Source organism: Saccostrea cucullata, unplaced genomic scaffold, assembly GCF_032062105.1.
Source record: "Saccostrea cucullata isolate Sc308-1 unplaced genomic scaffold, CSIRO_AGI_Scuc_v1 ctg122, whole genome shotgun sequence".
Lineage (NCBI taxonomy): Eukaryota > Metazoa > Mollusca > Bivalvia > Ostreida > Ostreidae > Saccostrea > Saccostrea cuccullata.
Window position 1 is genome coordinate 472,189 of NW_026932975.1, and position 15,476 is coordinate 487,664.

At 32.4% G+C, this 15,476-nt stretch overlaps 1 protein-coding gene across 5 annotated transcripts; it reads right to left on the reverse strand.

The window, feature by feature from the left end:
• Nucleotides 1–5,698: 5,698 nt before the first annotated feature.
• Nucleotides 5,699–15,053, reverse strand: LOC134236714 (activin receptor type-1-like). 5 transcript variants are annotated; one of them, XM_062718908.1, is made up of 8 exons: nucleotides 14,927–15,053; nucleotides 8,822–8,961; nucleotides 8,250–8,442; nucleotides 7,847–8,064; nucleotides 7,396–7,495; nucleotides 6,501–7,121; nucleotides 6,175–6,305; nucleotides 5,699–5,924 (listed from the first exon to the last, which is right to left on the reverse strand). In XM_062718908.1, the coding sequence occupies exons 1-8, from the start codon at nucleotides 14,973–14,975 to the stop codon at nucleotides 5,778–5,780; spliced, it is 1,599 nt and encodes a 532-aa protein (XP_062574892.1). In that variant the 5' UTR covers nucleotides 14,976–15,053; the 3' UTR covers nucleotides 5,699–5,777. The 5 variants fall into 5 exon arrangements, with proteins under 5 accessions (XP_062574892.1, XP_062574894.1, XP_062574893.1 ...); XM_062718910.1 differs by lacking the exon at nucleotides 14,927–15,053 and adding an exon at nucleotides 12,009–12,124; XM_062718909.1 differs by lacking the exon at nucleotides 14,927–15,053 and adding an exon at nucleotides 10,302–10,341.
• Between the last annotated feature and the right edge of the window lie 423 nt (nucleotides 15,054–15,476).

A 15,476-nucleotide genomic window follows, 5' to 3' on the forward strand; every position in this document is an offset into this window, starting at 1 on the left:
ATTCAATAAAATCGTTAACTGGATTAAAGTCTTTGTCAAGATTAGTTTTAAACATGTCATTTTCAAAACTGTGAGTGTATTTATTGTTGACTTCACAAAGTGTATTGCCAGTTCTTTACTAATTTACACGTTCTTTGTGACTCCATTTTAACTCTTTGAAATGATTTAATATATGTCATGTGATACAGTATTTTTTTTTAATTCAACTTATTCAGATTTATTGGGATGGGGTTTCCACCAAAATTGGTCATATCGGTAACTTAATCTCCAATATAAACCATGTAAACGTTATTACAAAAGTCTACATATGTACATGTATGATCGTCGTAATTGCGTGTAACATGGACTTCTGTGTCGATTGGTTTTGCAGATAAAGCATATTATACTGTATGCATTATTTCAATTAAAATTAAATAAATTAATCAAACAAGTTGATAATGGATTACTTCCGCCCAAAACTAGATTGAATTTTAGTCTCTGACAAGAATGTAGCTTACTGGTTTTTACTACGGAAGAAAAATAGCAATTCGACTTGAAACTATGCAATGGCAATATTTAGAATAATTGGTTGATTCCAATCAAAAACTAATAAAGAATTATTTATCTTAGTGTAGTCTACGTGTACCAAAGTACACTGTCTCTTGAAATAAGACCGCGCCAGTTGCAGGAGTGGCATTTTGAAAGTATTTCATACAAAAAAAATATTTTAGTAACCATAGAAACACCATTCATCGGAATTAGAAATATGTAGTTAGAATAATGTTTCTTAGTGTTACTTCTTGTGTGCCAAGTTATAATGAAATCAGACCAAAACTATAAAAGGAGTAGCGTTTTGAAATCTTAAGATATCACAGAAAATTCCTTTGTTTATTAACCATGGCAACATGATTCATCGCAATTAAACCAACATATAATATTATTAATTGTAGTGCAGTCTACTTATGTGCCAAGTTATACTGAAATCAGACAAAAAAACCCATATGTGGTGTGATTAAGAATCATTCCACTTTTAATTTTTTGCATTACTTCCCTTTGCATGCTCAAAATTGACACAGTTTGAATCAAAGGTGTTTTCCCTACTTTTAGCCATTGGCCCTAAATCTACATGCATTTCTTTTACTGGCTTTATTAAGAGGTAAGTAATGATCAAAACCACCTAACTTAAGATTTGATAAGGCACTGTGATTCAAAAGTAAGTATTTGGACCATTAATAGTCAAGTAGTAGTCTATGAAATATTTTTAAACAGGTTTATTCAATGTTCATTTTAAGTTACAACAAAGAAACGTTTCGTTTGTGTAGTTCAAAGATTTTAAAACAACAAGACTTACTGAAACATTACAAACATATAATGAACCTTAACTCATCTGGAAGGTAAAAATAAAGCAGATTGAGCAGTAATGGATTTTTTTCATGATAATCAGAAATAATTCTGAACTATGTAGTATTCATTCATTTTATAATACTCAATGTACATAAAACTCAGGTTTTGAGGAATAATACTGCTCAAAAGATTCCAATACTGTGAACCAACTATTACTCACAACAATTATTCAAAAAAGTGTCAGACTAAAATCCTGTTACAGCTGTTAATTTTCACAACTAAGGAAATGTTCATACTTATAAAATATCAAATTTGCTTGCAACAAGAATATATCTGCAAGTTAAATTAAGCTTCACACTTGCAGATAGTTCTTATATGCAAATTAAAGTTGGTTTACAGTATACAGTAAAACACGTTTAGTACGAACACGGATATAGCGAATTCACGGATATAACGTAAGTATCCTTTATTTTCCCGGCAAAATTCTTAACAAATCTTTGTAAAATTCTACGGTTATATAACTCTGATATAACGAATTTACGGATACATGCGAACTGATTTTGAGTCCCGTTGAGGTTAAATGTAATGAATTTTACATCTTTTATAACGAACTTTCAAAGATCTCAAAATTTGATCAATTAAACTGACTTTGTTTTCTTTCAGCATTTTTATATAAAAGTCAATTCATAATAAAACCTTAGTTATCGAAGGTATGTTTTGTAATATTTGCTTCCCTAACATATTTGATAGTAACACTTGAAGGAAAACATGCATATTGCGAAATCGCTATATATGGTTATACGAATTCGTTATACGGATATAACGAATTACGGATATAGCGAATTAAATTCACAGGTCCCCAGGACTTCGCTATAACAGAGATTTACTGTATCAATAAAATCTTAAAAGAATCTGAAGAAGTTGATGAATAAATGACACACAGATATGGTTACCTTAGCAACAGATGCAAAACTCTGAAATAAATGTATGTTGAATGAGAAATAATGCAAATAAATAAAAAATGGTTCATTGTTGTAAAAGAAACATCGTACATGGTTATAACATTGTTGATAATGTTTAAAAAATACTTTGGACATGAGGTGCAAGGTCACGTACAACCTTAGACAACAACATGCCAGGCAGGCACTTATCTCTAACTTCTACTGTGTAGTCATGCACTAATCAGATCTAATAACGGGTAAAAAAAAAAACAATGATCTATATCATAAGGGGACTATATACAGGCAGTTTTTAATATCAATGGCATCATTTTGTAGCACAACTCTCAAACATACATATTAGGAAACTAAACTTAAACACAAAAAACAGTTCACAAGAACAATAAATTGACACAGAGAAAAACACTTTCAACAAGATGAACATTAATTAAAACAGGAGACAAATGTTTAGATTTAAAGAATTGACAATTACAGAATATATTTCAATTATAGCTTGACATTCATCACAATAAATTAAAACATGTATTTAATAAAGCAAATTGATGAGATTCATGAAATAAATGTCAGTAGAAAAATATTCAAGTGTATTACAACCTTCAGATAGTTGTCATTTGTTTCCCATTTTTAACATTAAGGGGGTGACCATGCTCATAAAAAACATCTTATGATAATGGTGGCATACATGTATTCTTAAAAAAATGAAAATGTTTTACATGATGATCAAAGATGATAAAAATACATGTATAGACAACTTAAAGATAATGTTCTTTTTCACAATACAAAATGAATATGAAGTATTCAAATTCTTCACAGAGAATACTTGATAAATATTTTGAAAATATAAGTAGGGATGAAATGGACTAGTTTTCTTTCTAAGGTCAATAATCAAGAATCAAAAAACGCCTGAATCCTACCTGAATTCTCAATGTAGTTGAAGAACATATAATCTCACACTCAGGTATTATTAAGGATATCCGATCCTCAGCCAGGAAGGATAACTCCAAAAATCAATACTAAATTTGAAATGCATCAAAATGAAGCTTGAAAATGAATAATTTTTATGCAACAATTTTCATTTAATTCATCTTAATATGATGCAAAGTTTCTGGAAGTCGTAGAAAAGGTCTTATAAAAGTTGACATTTGTACCCTATAAAAGGGGAAAAATAATAACAGTTTTAGAGAAATGAGACTTTTCTTGAATCAAGGCTTAGATATCAATGTTTTTTAACATAATACGAAATACAAAGTGATTTGTGGTGTCTTGCAATGATAGCAAAAACCTTTTACACTATGTACTGTAGAATATATGAAGGAAATAGAAGTAAAAAAATACCAAATAAGTATAAAAATCATGACAATTTCTCTGAATGCCTGGATACCTATCATTTTTAAACCTAAAATATAATTGTTGGTCAATTTGCAATTAGAAAATGCATTGCAGATACAGTGGACCTTCAGATATCCGGACGCCAGACATCCGGACGCTTCACCTTCCGGACGATTTTTCTCGGGAACGGATTTTTTCAACGTTATTTCAACTCATTTATCCGGAAATGTTTAAGCCATAAATCCGGACGGCTCTTTTTTACTACAAAATGTATTTTTACGTTATAAATTGGTTCATTTATCCGGACGGTAAATTTTAATTTGTTCTTCCATTCTTGTCAACATTCACGCCTGAACTGAGTGATAATTGTTATCAAAACGCTGACCGGATTGATTGTTTTTACAAGACGATCACCTGTGACCTGTTATGAATGACACGATGATCAGAGATCGATCTCTCGTATATTATGACCATATCCACTAATTAGCATTAGTGGATATGGTCATAATATACGAGAGATCGATACACAAATGAAAATAAACAATTAACTGTGTTGGTAACAGAAAACAATTGTCTATTCAATTATTTGTTATCTACGAGATATTTATAATTTTATTACAGAGCTGGTTTTAAATATTTTTCTATTTATAGACGGGACGACATATGCGTAGTTTCATAATCACGTAGTCTACTCATGTGCACACACAAATCGGTATTGTAATTTCATCTGTAGATTGGTGGCAGTTATCATAAAAAAACCCCTAAAACATTCAATCAAATTTGAATAATTTTAGACAATCAATGATTTCGCTTTGGATGATTACTGCGTGAATGTTTATTATGTCAGATTTAGCGTCCACAGATGAGTGTTCAAATTAAAAATTATACTCGATACTGACAGCTCGCTTGGGTGTAATCAAAGCTGCAAATGAGACAATTCGCTTGGCTATGTTCATCAATTTATAGAAAGTAGAGAGTAAAAACTAAGCTGGGTAATTAAAAATATGCCCATAAGCAGCGGTATATCCAATGTTATTCATTCTGCTTCCAGCTACAACCATGTTTAAAACCACCGGCAAAGAGAGCGCGAATTGTGGCATTTAGTTCTTAGCTATAAAAATATTTATTATATTTGAAAAAAGTGTAAAAGTAGTGCTGATGTATACTAAAGATAAAGTGTTCAAAAAAATTAATTATTTTCTATATGATATACCATTTATCTTTCTTTATATATGAGTTACAAAACAAATACAGTATACATGTACCTGGAAGAGAAATCAATAGAATTCAGATATCCGGACGCTTCACTTATCCGGACAAATTGCCTGGGAACCAAAGCGTCCGGATAAATGAGGCACCACTGTATTCCAATTCTCTTTTTCTGCAAAAAATATTGGAGATTTGGCATTTTTTCCTATATACATGTAATATGATTAACTTTAATCTTTAACTTTAAAGAAATTCTGTGGACAAATTTACATAACTTCATGGATTTAGAGATACTTTTATGAGTAATTTTGATTTCTTTACTGCTAATTTTAAATACCTGAGGATCGGACTACCTTAAAACATGAAAAAAAAAAAAATCAGGTACACATTTTTCTCAATACGCTTCAAACTCTCAATAACATGTATTTCTATATAAAAATACCCATCCAATAATTTTCATAATGACCATCATATAATGTAAACGCATGCAGCTATGTGACTTTGTAAATTACAATCTCCAATCCTGCAAAATATTTCCATGGAATGTATGATAAATTCAATAGCTCTGGCCTGCCTGACTTTTTTGACAGATCAACAGGTATTGTCAACCGTGACTAAAACACATTTCTTACAATTATTTTTTGACTGATATTTACATAAATTTTGAAAACTTCAACTCCATAAACTTCATTTAAATGTACTTCCTTCAACAAAAAATCCGTTTTAAATTAAAAATTCATCATAAAATTCAAATATGGCAGTAAACTATTAATAATTAAACACTATTCTCATACAACAACATATAAATTTTTTGACGGGATCTGTTCAATTCAGATTTTGGTGTATCTGTCTCTGCAACCCAATGATCATTTCAAATAAAGGTACCGGTAACTGCTGTCAGGAGAATAAATTAGACACCCACGTCAAATATCCAATCAGAGCTCAGTACAGTGACCTTCAGCATTTGTTGGTGTCCTTGATCTTTTTGCACTGAGGCTGATTAAGCAGCTGGTTGAGGGTCTTTTTAATCCTAAGACTAGTGAGTCTGGCTTTAGGGTTACACTTCCAACATTCCTGAATCAATTTACTCATCTGGAGTAAAATCTGAAGTAAAGCAATAAAAGATTACAAACAAGATATATTAAAACTATAAATTGTAAAAGTATTCATTTCAAATATAGATTTCAGGTTTTACCCAAACAACCAAGTTCAGCTTATATCTATAAATTTCAATGTAACAAATTTGTCCCTTAGAATGGCCGTTGATCTAAGGAATGTAAAACATTTCAAAATGCATTCCTCTAAAAATATTACTTGTTAATTTACTATCTGACTAAAGAGTGAATTAACGTACAGAGTCTGAGGACCATCTGTTGGGAATGGCTGGTCGTTGTTGATCAATGACGACAACTTTCTTCATATCATCAAATGAAGGATCAGAGGGCACCACATCCCAAAATGGTGGCTTATAGTCATCAAACATTCCTGTGAATACAGAATTAAAGCATTAAAATAAGATGTTAAACATGTTCTTGTTCCTGTGGTAAAAAAGGGTTTTCTTTGTAGATTGCTTGCTTGTCTCAAGAGGCTGCAACAGATATGCAGCCTTGCAATTATTTGGTTCATAAATATAGAAAAAGCAATATAAATTCTATATCAATTTCTCAAACTTTTTCGTACCTTCTGTAACACATCTCCTTGCAATCTCCCAAATCACAAGGCCAAATGCATACACATCCACTTGTTTAAAAGCTTCAAAATACTCAGGATTCAAGGTCTCATCCAGAAGCTCTGGGGCCATGTACCGCTTAGTACCTACTTTATTATTCCGACCCAAGTCTATCTTATTGTTCTCTTGAGTATGTGTGACAGCAAGTCCTAAATCCCCAATACAACAATTTCCATTGCCCTTCACCAAAATATTCTTTGATTTAATGTCTCTGTGGGCGATGGCAGCTTTACCCTGGTTTCCTACAATCTCCGTATGTAGGTGCACGAGACCTGCAGCTGCAGAGTGACAAAGTCGTAACATTTCCTCCCAATCTAAAGTTGTGGATTGGAGGTAGTCATAAAGTGAACCATTTTCATGATAATGCATGATTAACCAGAGCTGAGTACAAGAATTTCGACTGGTCATATCAGAGGCGTAATATCCCAGAATTCCCTCATGTCTGAGCAGACAGGTGTTGTATATTTCGGTTTCTCGTAACCAGCTGGCTTCATCTCTGGATGAGAAGATCTTTACAGCTAAATTCTCATCATGGTATCTCCCTCGCCACACAGATCCATAGCGTCCTTTACCTGTGTACAATCAGACAAACACATGTATCAATAAAACCAAGCACTCATTACTGCATTTGTACATTAATATATTACCTATAATGCAACAAATTTTTATAAGAACAAAACTGTTGAATCATCATTGTTCTTGGGAGACCAATGCTCGTGGATTTTGTGGGGCACCCTTATCTACAAATTTACATCCCCACAAACAATTTTTTGCCAATATATTTATTAATTGAATCTTCTAAATATAAATTTGACAAGAAATTTCCTTTAACATTATTATTCTTACCAATACATTCTATGAGTGAAATACTCCTTGCCACAGTCGCCTGGACCAGAAAAGGAAGACCGGATCCACTCCCAGAAGTGCAAGATTCATCAATCAGTTCCTATAAAGGTAATTCTTACATAAGATGTTTTATCACATTAAATAGCTATTATATTCCCTCAGAAATAAATAAAATTTGGATCAATCAATAAACAAATTAAAAATAGATATATTGATATATTTTTTTAAAGTGTTAAACGGCTAATTTGATGACAAAATATATAGATAAACAGTTAATAAAGGTTTTAATAATTCACTTATTTATTTTACACTTTCATCTAAAACACTTTTCAGAAAATAATTTACTTTTTTATCAAATTCTTCAATCCATGATTGCTAAAAGATTTGGCTTTTATTTTTCTTTCCGTTTAAAAGTTTACATGCTAATTCTAATTTGAGTGGCCTCCCTTACCTGTAGAGTACTGTCTCCGACCTGTGTGACCCTGATTCCCCCATACTCCTGGGGCAGAAGTTCCTCCCTCACCCTGGGGCTCTCCTGACTCCCGGGCTGCCGCTTCTGGAGGTGTCGGAATACCAGGACTACGATTACCACGGCTACGATCAAGACTCCAATAGGAACCAGTACCGCCATTAACATGTTCATGTTAAATGTTGTCTCCTCAGCCACTACTACAAAACATAACCAGCAAAATTCAAAATTAAGGTACGTTCTATTATTGTAAATTGCTAGATTGTTTGAAAGACTTGTTAAATCAATCCATTTTGCATCTTTCAATAAAAATTGGATCAGTGTTCAAACAAAAGATTGATGTCACAAATATAAATTTATAACAGAGATACCCATCATGTTATACCTTTGGGTGGTAGTGTCAGATCTTCCACATCTACATTACAGAGATTATAGGCGCAGCACTTGACCACAAGGTTGGGGCCCCCTGAGTCTGGCCTCCATACCACGTTCCTCTTCCCCTGACAGTTTAACAGGTGCTTCTCCTTGTCTGCCCCACAGCCTTTACGGATACCATCCTCCCCATTCAAGGCAAAACACTAGAAATAGGGCATGTGTCCATCAAAATCACAACCAAAACAGTCAAATCTATATTATACATCTAAAAATTCAAGATAAAAGACTGATCAAACTTCCACCTAGTCTTTACAATACAAAGTGCCCTCCAAAGGAAATAACTAATATTAATTGGGACAGAAGTATTCATTCTTGCTTCCCTGCAGATGTTTCAGAAAGTTTTATTCTGGATATAACTGAAAGCAATAGTATTCCCTCCTATTCTGGGAGGTGACACAGTAATTCTAGTAAGGGCAATACTAACCACTGACACCCTGGAGGAGTAGCAGTGGGTTGTTTTTTTTTTGATTGATGATACAGTTGAAGGTTAATAAGTAATATAAATAGGGCAATAGTACTCACCCCTGCCCCTCTGGAGGTATTACAGTAATTTTTGTTATGGAGACAGTTGAAGGCTGGCTGACAGGCACACATATACTGGTCCTCTTCATTCACTGTACCACTCATATTTAAGTTTCTATCCAAACCAGGCAGGGATAACCCTGTAAAAGAAATATTTCTCATCATTATATTGAAGAGTTTAACTTCAGAATCTTAAATTCTGAAGGGGGCCTTGTAGTATGTGAATTTGAGGAATCAAGACCATGTAAATATAAGGAATAACAGTTAGAATTTTTAGTTTCATGACAATGATCAATCGATTGGCTTGCCTGATAATTTTATGCATACAAGCCAATCGATTGCTCACATCATGAAACCAAAAAATCAGACATTTTTGAAATAGGTACTATACAGGTATATTTTCTGTGTTGCGAAGGAAATAAGAATGTTAGTATCAATGTTTATTTTATATCATATTGATATTTTAGAAATTCCTCCAATCCTAAAAGTATGCATTAATTAATTCTTTAATCAGTTGATTACAAGCTGATATAATTAAAAGAGACTTTTAATTATATATATATATATAAACCTAAATAATATAAAACTGCAAAATACATGTATTTATTAGATATCTTATTGCCTAATACCGTAAATAATAAAATACCTTTTCACCATAAGCATGAGAAGACTACAGAAATGTACTAACATCCAAGAAAGAAAATTTGCAATTTATGACATGCATTTATATGGTTTGAATGTACTGAATATTTTTGCAAGACGTGAAGTGATGTTTTTGTATGCAAGACATCAAGTTCCCAAACAAATATTAGCAAAACAAAACTCAAGTAGTTTAAAATGAAACTCTGAAAAAAATCTCTCAAGCCATTATATATATTTTTTTCTTTTGGATACAGGTTTTAGGGATTGTATTACTTCCAAATTACAACATTTCAGATGTTAATATGCCATTCATATTCCAAGAATGTAATATGGTCCTCTTCTCACATTTTTTAAGGTAAACCTAAAACACCTGCAAGATTTCACCTTTTAGAAGAGTCCAACAACAATGAACACTTTAAATTTATAAACCTTATAATTCTATTACTGAACAAGAAATGAAATACATAGCTAAAAAATATTCCTTTTATATATATTCTTGCAATGAAAAAAAAGTTGGGTTACCTTTTAGAAGACGAGAAATATTTCCCTAGTCTTAAAACACTTGATTAACCCAGACTTTCCTTCATAAAGCACAGGGTTAAATAATGACTTATGCACAGTGTGTTTCACAGATAGATTCAGCTTTTTATCATTTTCAGAACCTAGCAATTTTAAACATCCCTGTTTTTCGAGTGCTTGCAGGGATTACAATACTATGGGAGTTGACAGTCCATACAAGTTGACTCAGTCTTGTGTGCGGGGATTCCACCAGCCCCCCAGTGTCAGTTACAAATAATAGGACCCTCCACTGCAATATCTATTGACAAAACCAAGTTACCTTTTAATCTTACAAATTTATTCATTAAGATGTTGAACATTATATACAATAGAGTAGTATGTGATTAATTTATATAAGACCCCCACGAGAAGTATTTTATTTTTTCTAACTTGACGTTCCTGTGATTATGTAGAGTGGGTTGCTGCACGTTTAAGTCATAAAACAGGAAGTGACACTTGTACAATGGTCTCTGCAGAGGAACCACTTGTGTGGAGACAGGCTGGCGTGGCCCCTCCCCCCTTTATCTAACACTACCAAAAAACATCCAGACTTATCTTTACTACCTTACTAATGAAAACCTGCTCTTCATCATAACTAGTTATAAAATGCCCGCTGCAAGATATTTTACCTTTTTCTGAATTCTCTCTAATTAGTTTTTTTTTTACTTCACTTTTAGCATATTTATAGTTCTGTACTTATTATCAATAGACATATTAGATGCTGTGTTAAAGCAGGGGATGACAAATCCCATTGCCCGACGCCCGGGGCTAGTGAATTTTAGGGGTGGGCAAGTGGAATTTTATCAACCACTTGCCCGTGGGCAAGTGACTTATCAAAAATTAGAATTTATTTGTAGGCCATTTAAAAGCTGGTCAAGGGGGCTTGCTCAGAATTTGTCTTCCTCTTTTTGGAAATATCTATAAATACAGAATTAGTTTATGGTAGGGCAAGCAAAAATTCAGGTAGGGCAAATCAATTTTGACCATGTACTTGCCCTTGGACTAGTGCCTTAAAAATCTATTTGTCAGCCCCTGGTTAAAGTGTAGTTATTAAATATTAACCAAACTCATATAGTTACTGAAAGGTTGATTTGCTCATCACTCAGACTCAAGTCCAATATACTATTCCAGTATGAGTAATCTGGTAGATGATGCAGCGACATTTTATGTATACAATATCTTATAAAACAGATAAAGTCTGATCAAAATTACAAGCCTTAGCTTATAAATAACATCAAGCCTTCTTTTCCTCAACAATCATGTGTTAACAAAAATTACAATATGTACTCAGAAAATAGAAGTCTGCAATAAGCAATAAGGCTTTCTCTTCCTGAAGGGCTGTCTGACACTGCCCCTTAGCTGGGAGGCTTTGGCAGCTGTATTTCAAATATTTTGCTAGTTCTCACAGAGTCTGACATATTTTAAGGATAGTTTCAGCGCAGATGTCATATCCATGGTCACATAATAAAGCTTCTGACTGATGCAATATTCACATGACAGTGCATATGCACAGAATGCACACCTGGTGCATCCTTGCCCTAAATTAACCCCCATAGAACAATCACGAGCTGGGTGGCATATGTTACCAAATATAAAGTAACTGTACTCAAATGACACAATGATTGGGGCATGAAATAAACGTTAAACTATCAAGGTACAACTGTACTGTTTTAATGGTGTAAAAAAAAAATTATTCCAATTAACTGCACAATTCTCCGATATAAATGTTAAAGGAATTTAAATATCTCTAGTCAATATGATCAATTTACGTCAGGTGTCTCAATTTTAAAAGAAGAAAACCTTACCTACTGCAGAATTAACTTGTCTTGAATAGCAATTTTAAACCTCCTTCACAGCTAGAATTTGAAACAGTTCTCCCCCCAAATCCAGTGATAAAATATTAATTTAGCTCTGTTTGTGCTGCACACATACTCTAGTAACATTTTCCAAGTGATCCCAAATTAGGAGCGATTTAAATACTGAATACCCTTTTTCTTCCATTTCTCCTTTCTGACCATGTGGCAAAAATAACAGCGAGGAGTAAATTAGACCAGAGACGTGCCAGAACATACATGAAGAGGGTCTACCGGCTTCTCTAATTTAAATTGACCTGGGTGAAAATAAATTTATAAATCAGATACAATGACTGAGTTCTATGTGCGAGTCCACACCTGGGTATTAAAGGGAAAAGTAAACACTTGACGATCATTGTACTGCAGAGGAGCTTTATTCCAAGCAATCCCCGAGTTCCTGTACAAGTCCCCCATTTGAATCATCAGTCGTGAAAAACATAATAGGATTTTATTCAGCTGCTAAATCGTCAAAAGAGATGTGTAAGAGATGATAAATTTAGATTAATATTAACGTCACCATAAGTCCCCTGAACTAGGCATGAGAAAAGAAAAATTTCAAGGTGTTCAAAGTGCAAAAAGTAACATTATGTGAACTATCCAAGCAATCCTGAAAATCCAATATCTTATTGATTTTTTTAACTGAAAAGTGAAAACACAACAGAAGTCCTTTTGTGTGTATCTTCTATATCAGGATATGTTGAAAAGCTTTACACTTATTCAAAAGTTCAAGTTGATATTCAGACTGAAATCTGATGAATTTAAAAACTCTGGATAAGTTTCAGTTCAATGTTTGATAATGCAAAAATGTTTCCGTTTCAGTGGAATATTATTCAAGGACATCAATTTCAAATCTTTTCCACTATTCAAATTCATATTTTCTGGGCTAAGTAGTTACATGTAATACAAAACGATATTCTTAATTGAGACAAGTACAGTCCAATCTCTTTATCCTTGAAATTGATGGGACCCATAAATCGTTTTGACATTTGTATCCTAGATTTTAGAAACTACATGAAATTCAGCATTATCATATTAATATAGAAAACAAAACATATTATTTTCCACATAACATCCTGTATCATTCCAAGATATTTATATCAGCCAGAGGATCAAAGGCCAGAAGGTTGATATTGGTAGTGGTCAAAGACTGATATGTGATGTGGAGAAAGCATATTTATTACATATACTTACTGTAAATGTGTTATATTTAGCATATACGATATTTGGAGGGAATTGATTTTTGAACAAGACTGTAAGCGTAGATTTGATTAAAAGCATTTCTAATTTAATAATGTTCTTATTTATGTATAGTTGTACTTGAGTTAGCGGAAGATTCCAAAAGTGTGAAAAAGAATACACAGCCAAATGCAATATGTTAACACTAGTATAAAATATACATAAAACATCTGCTTTAATAGATACTAACCATTGCTAATTTTATCTAAGAAGATCGAGTAATGAAAAAATAATTGGAGAATGTTAATGAAAGAAAACAGTTGTGTTTTCCCAATTACATGAACTGCTTTTTAAAGGTTAATGTCATGTATGCAACTGCAAGCATTGCAAGGGGCATGATATAAATAAAATATGTATCAGGTAGCCTTCCAGGATCCATACTGTGCAGTCCTGGAAGCTGATATGACTATTGAATGAATATGTTCTTAAATAATGAAGTTGTGGTTTATTAATTAAAATAACTCTATTTCACTGACACCTTTTTTTTTTATTTCTGGATTAATTAAAAATGAAATACTAAAATTTATATTTCCAACATTCTGTAGTTTTCATTACTGACATTTAAAAGTTTTCATTATGTAACAATAATCATAAAGATCCTTTCCAACAGTGAAAATAAAAATTCCACAGATTTTCCATCATTGATTTCCAACATAAATTAAAATCTGGTGCAGTCACCAACATATAAATCGGTGGACATTGGATTTTGGGAACAAAAAATGCATATAGCTCAAGCAAAACTTTTAATAAGACTTAGTGCTACATTTATCATGATTTATATACAATTTATTATATAATACTTTTATTCAGAAAATGAGTGGTTTGAAATAAGTGTAATATTTATATCCTGTTTTATTTTGTGCATATTTGATTGTTTGAGAGGGAACCCTAAAATATTCTGAAAATGTAATAAAATAAATGTAGGAAATAAAAATTAAAAATGTTGAGAATTAATTTCAAAATATTAAAAAACTGCAAAATCTAGGAAATGAGATGCAGTGATCCAAGACCTTTAACCATATTGTATAGGTCTCTATTACTTAGCATCCCTGATTCTGTTTAAGCTTCAGTTTTTTAATAATCATGTACAGTAAAACTCGGTTGGTTACAATGAAGTCACTACATAGACCTATTAATTACTTCACTATATCCGTAATTTTTCATATAAGGAATTCGTTAAATTTATATAGCTGGTTATCCACGATAACTTTGCAATAATTGGGGATTCGCAATATCCATGTTCGCACTAAACGAGTTTTACTGTATAAAATAGCTATGCCTCTGATAAAATGGACTGGGGGACTTTTTAGTGTGCAATCACTATATCAACAGTGTTTAACAATACATGAATGAAAACTCTAATTAAATAAAAATTTTCTTTTCTAAATCTACATCTGATGTTTCACATATGAAATTTCACTAAAAAAAACCCCCTACAGCCCACGACCCAGATTTGTGTATGATAAGTAGAGTAGCAGGTGCCCGTAAGTCTGGGTCGGGCTCACGCACACCCCACAATGGGGGGATTCACGGGAGGATTAGCTTCACGATCAAGGCAATTGAACATATAAAATATTCAAAAATATAAAAGATTTGTCTTATATGACATGTTGATTATCAATAATAAACAAAGAACAGAAAAAGAAAGGGATACATATACAATCTCAACACTAGACATTCAGTCGCCAACTGTTTTTATCGATTCTAAATTTAAAACTTGGTTTAGATTGTAAAACATGTGTCAAAAAGTTAAAATCTAACTTCATAAGTATCGTTACTGTCAAGCAGTAGAATATTTTGCACTACAAACACTTACCCGAACCTGGTGTTGTTATTGTGAAAACTAGCAGAAAAACTCGCAGCATTTCTCCGCCATGACAGTTCTTTTGTGACCTTCAGGTTAAAGTTAAAAGGTCAAATTTATTTCCCGCGATATTTCAAACCATATAGGCCTACACTACTTTAGGTCTATGATGTACAGCGTCTATTATATTTATATAAAATATTTTCTTGTATATTTTTTTTTATCCTATTAATAAAATACACGTTTTTTTAATTATGACAAATTGAATTATGGCTAAATACAGTAAAAATTTCATGAAGAAGAGGGGTCCTGAAAACAAAACTTTTCAGTTTTGACAACGGAAATTAAATGGGTTTGCCTTTTATTTGATAACTTAAACTTAAATTCATAAATTTAATTAATTTTTTTAATTAACACTTTATTAGATATCTTCTTAAGTCAAGGGTTTCTGATCTGCTAGGTATACTCTCATCCTCTGACCTCACATCTTTGCTAGTAGGGTTTCTGACAAATCCTCAAGGTTAGCAAAGATGTCTTGATTTTCAAAGAATATTTTAAACAG

Bases quoted from the DNA above. Each gene is read 5' to 3' on its own strand.
- LOC134236714 (XM_062718908.1), bottom strand. From the start codon at position 14,975: ATGCTGCGAGTTTTTCTGCTAGTTTTCACAATAACAACACCAGGTTCG. The intron at 8,962-14,926 runs GTAAGTGTTTGT...TTTCTTTTACAG, and splicing joins AATAACAACACCAGGTTCGG to GGTTATCCCTGCCTGGTTTG. The intron at 5,925-6,174 runs GTACGTTAATTC...GCTTTACTTCAG, and splicing joins ACAGATGGTCCTCAGACTCT to ATTTTACTCCAGATGAGTAA.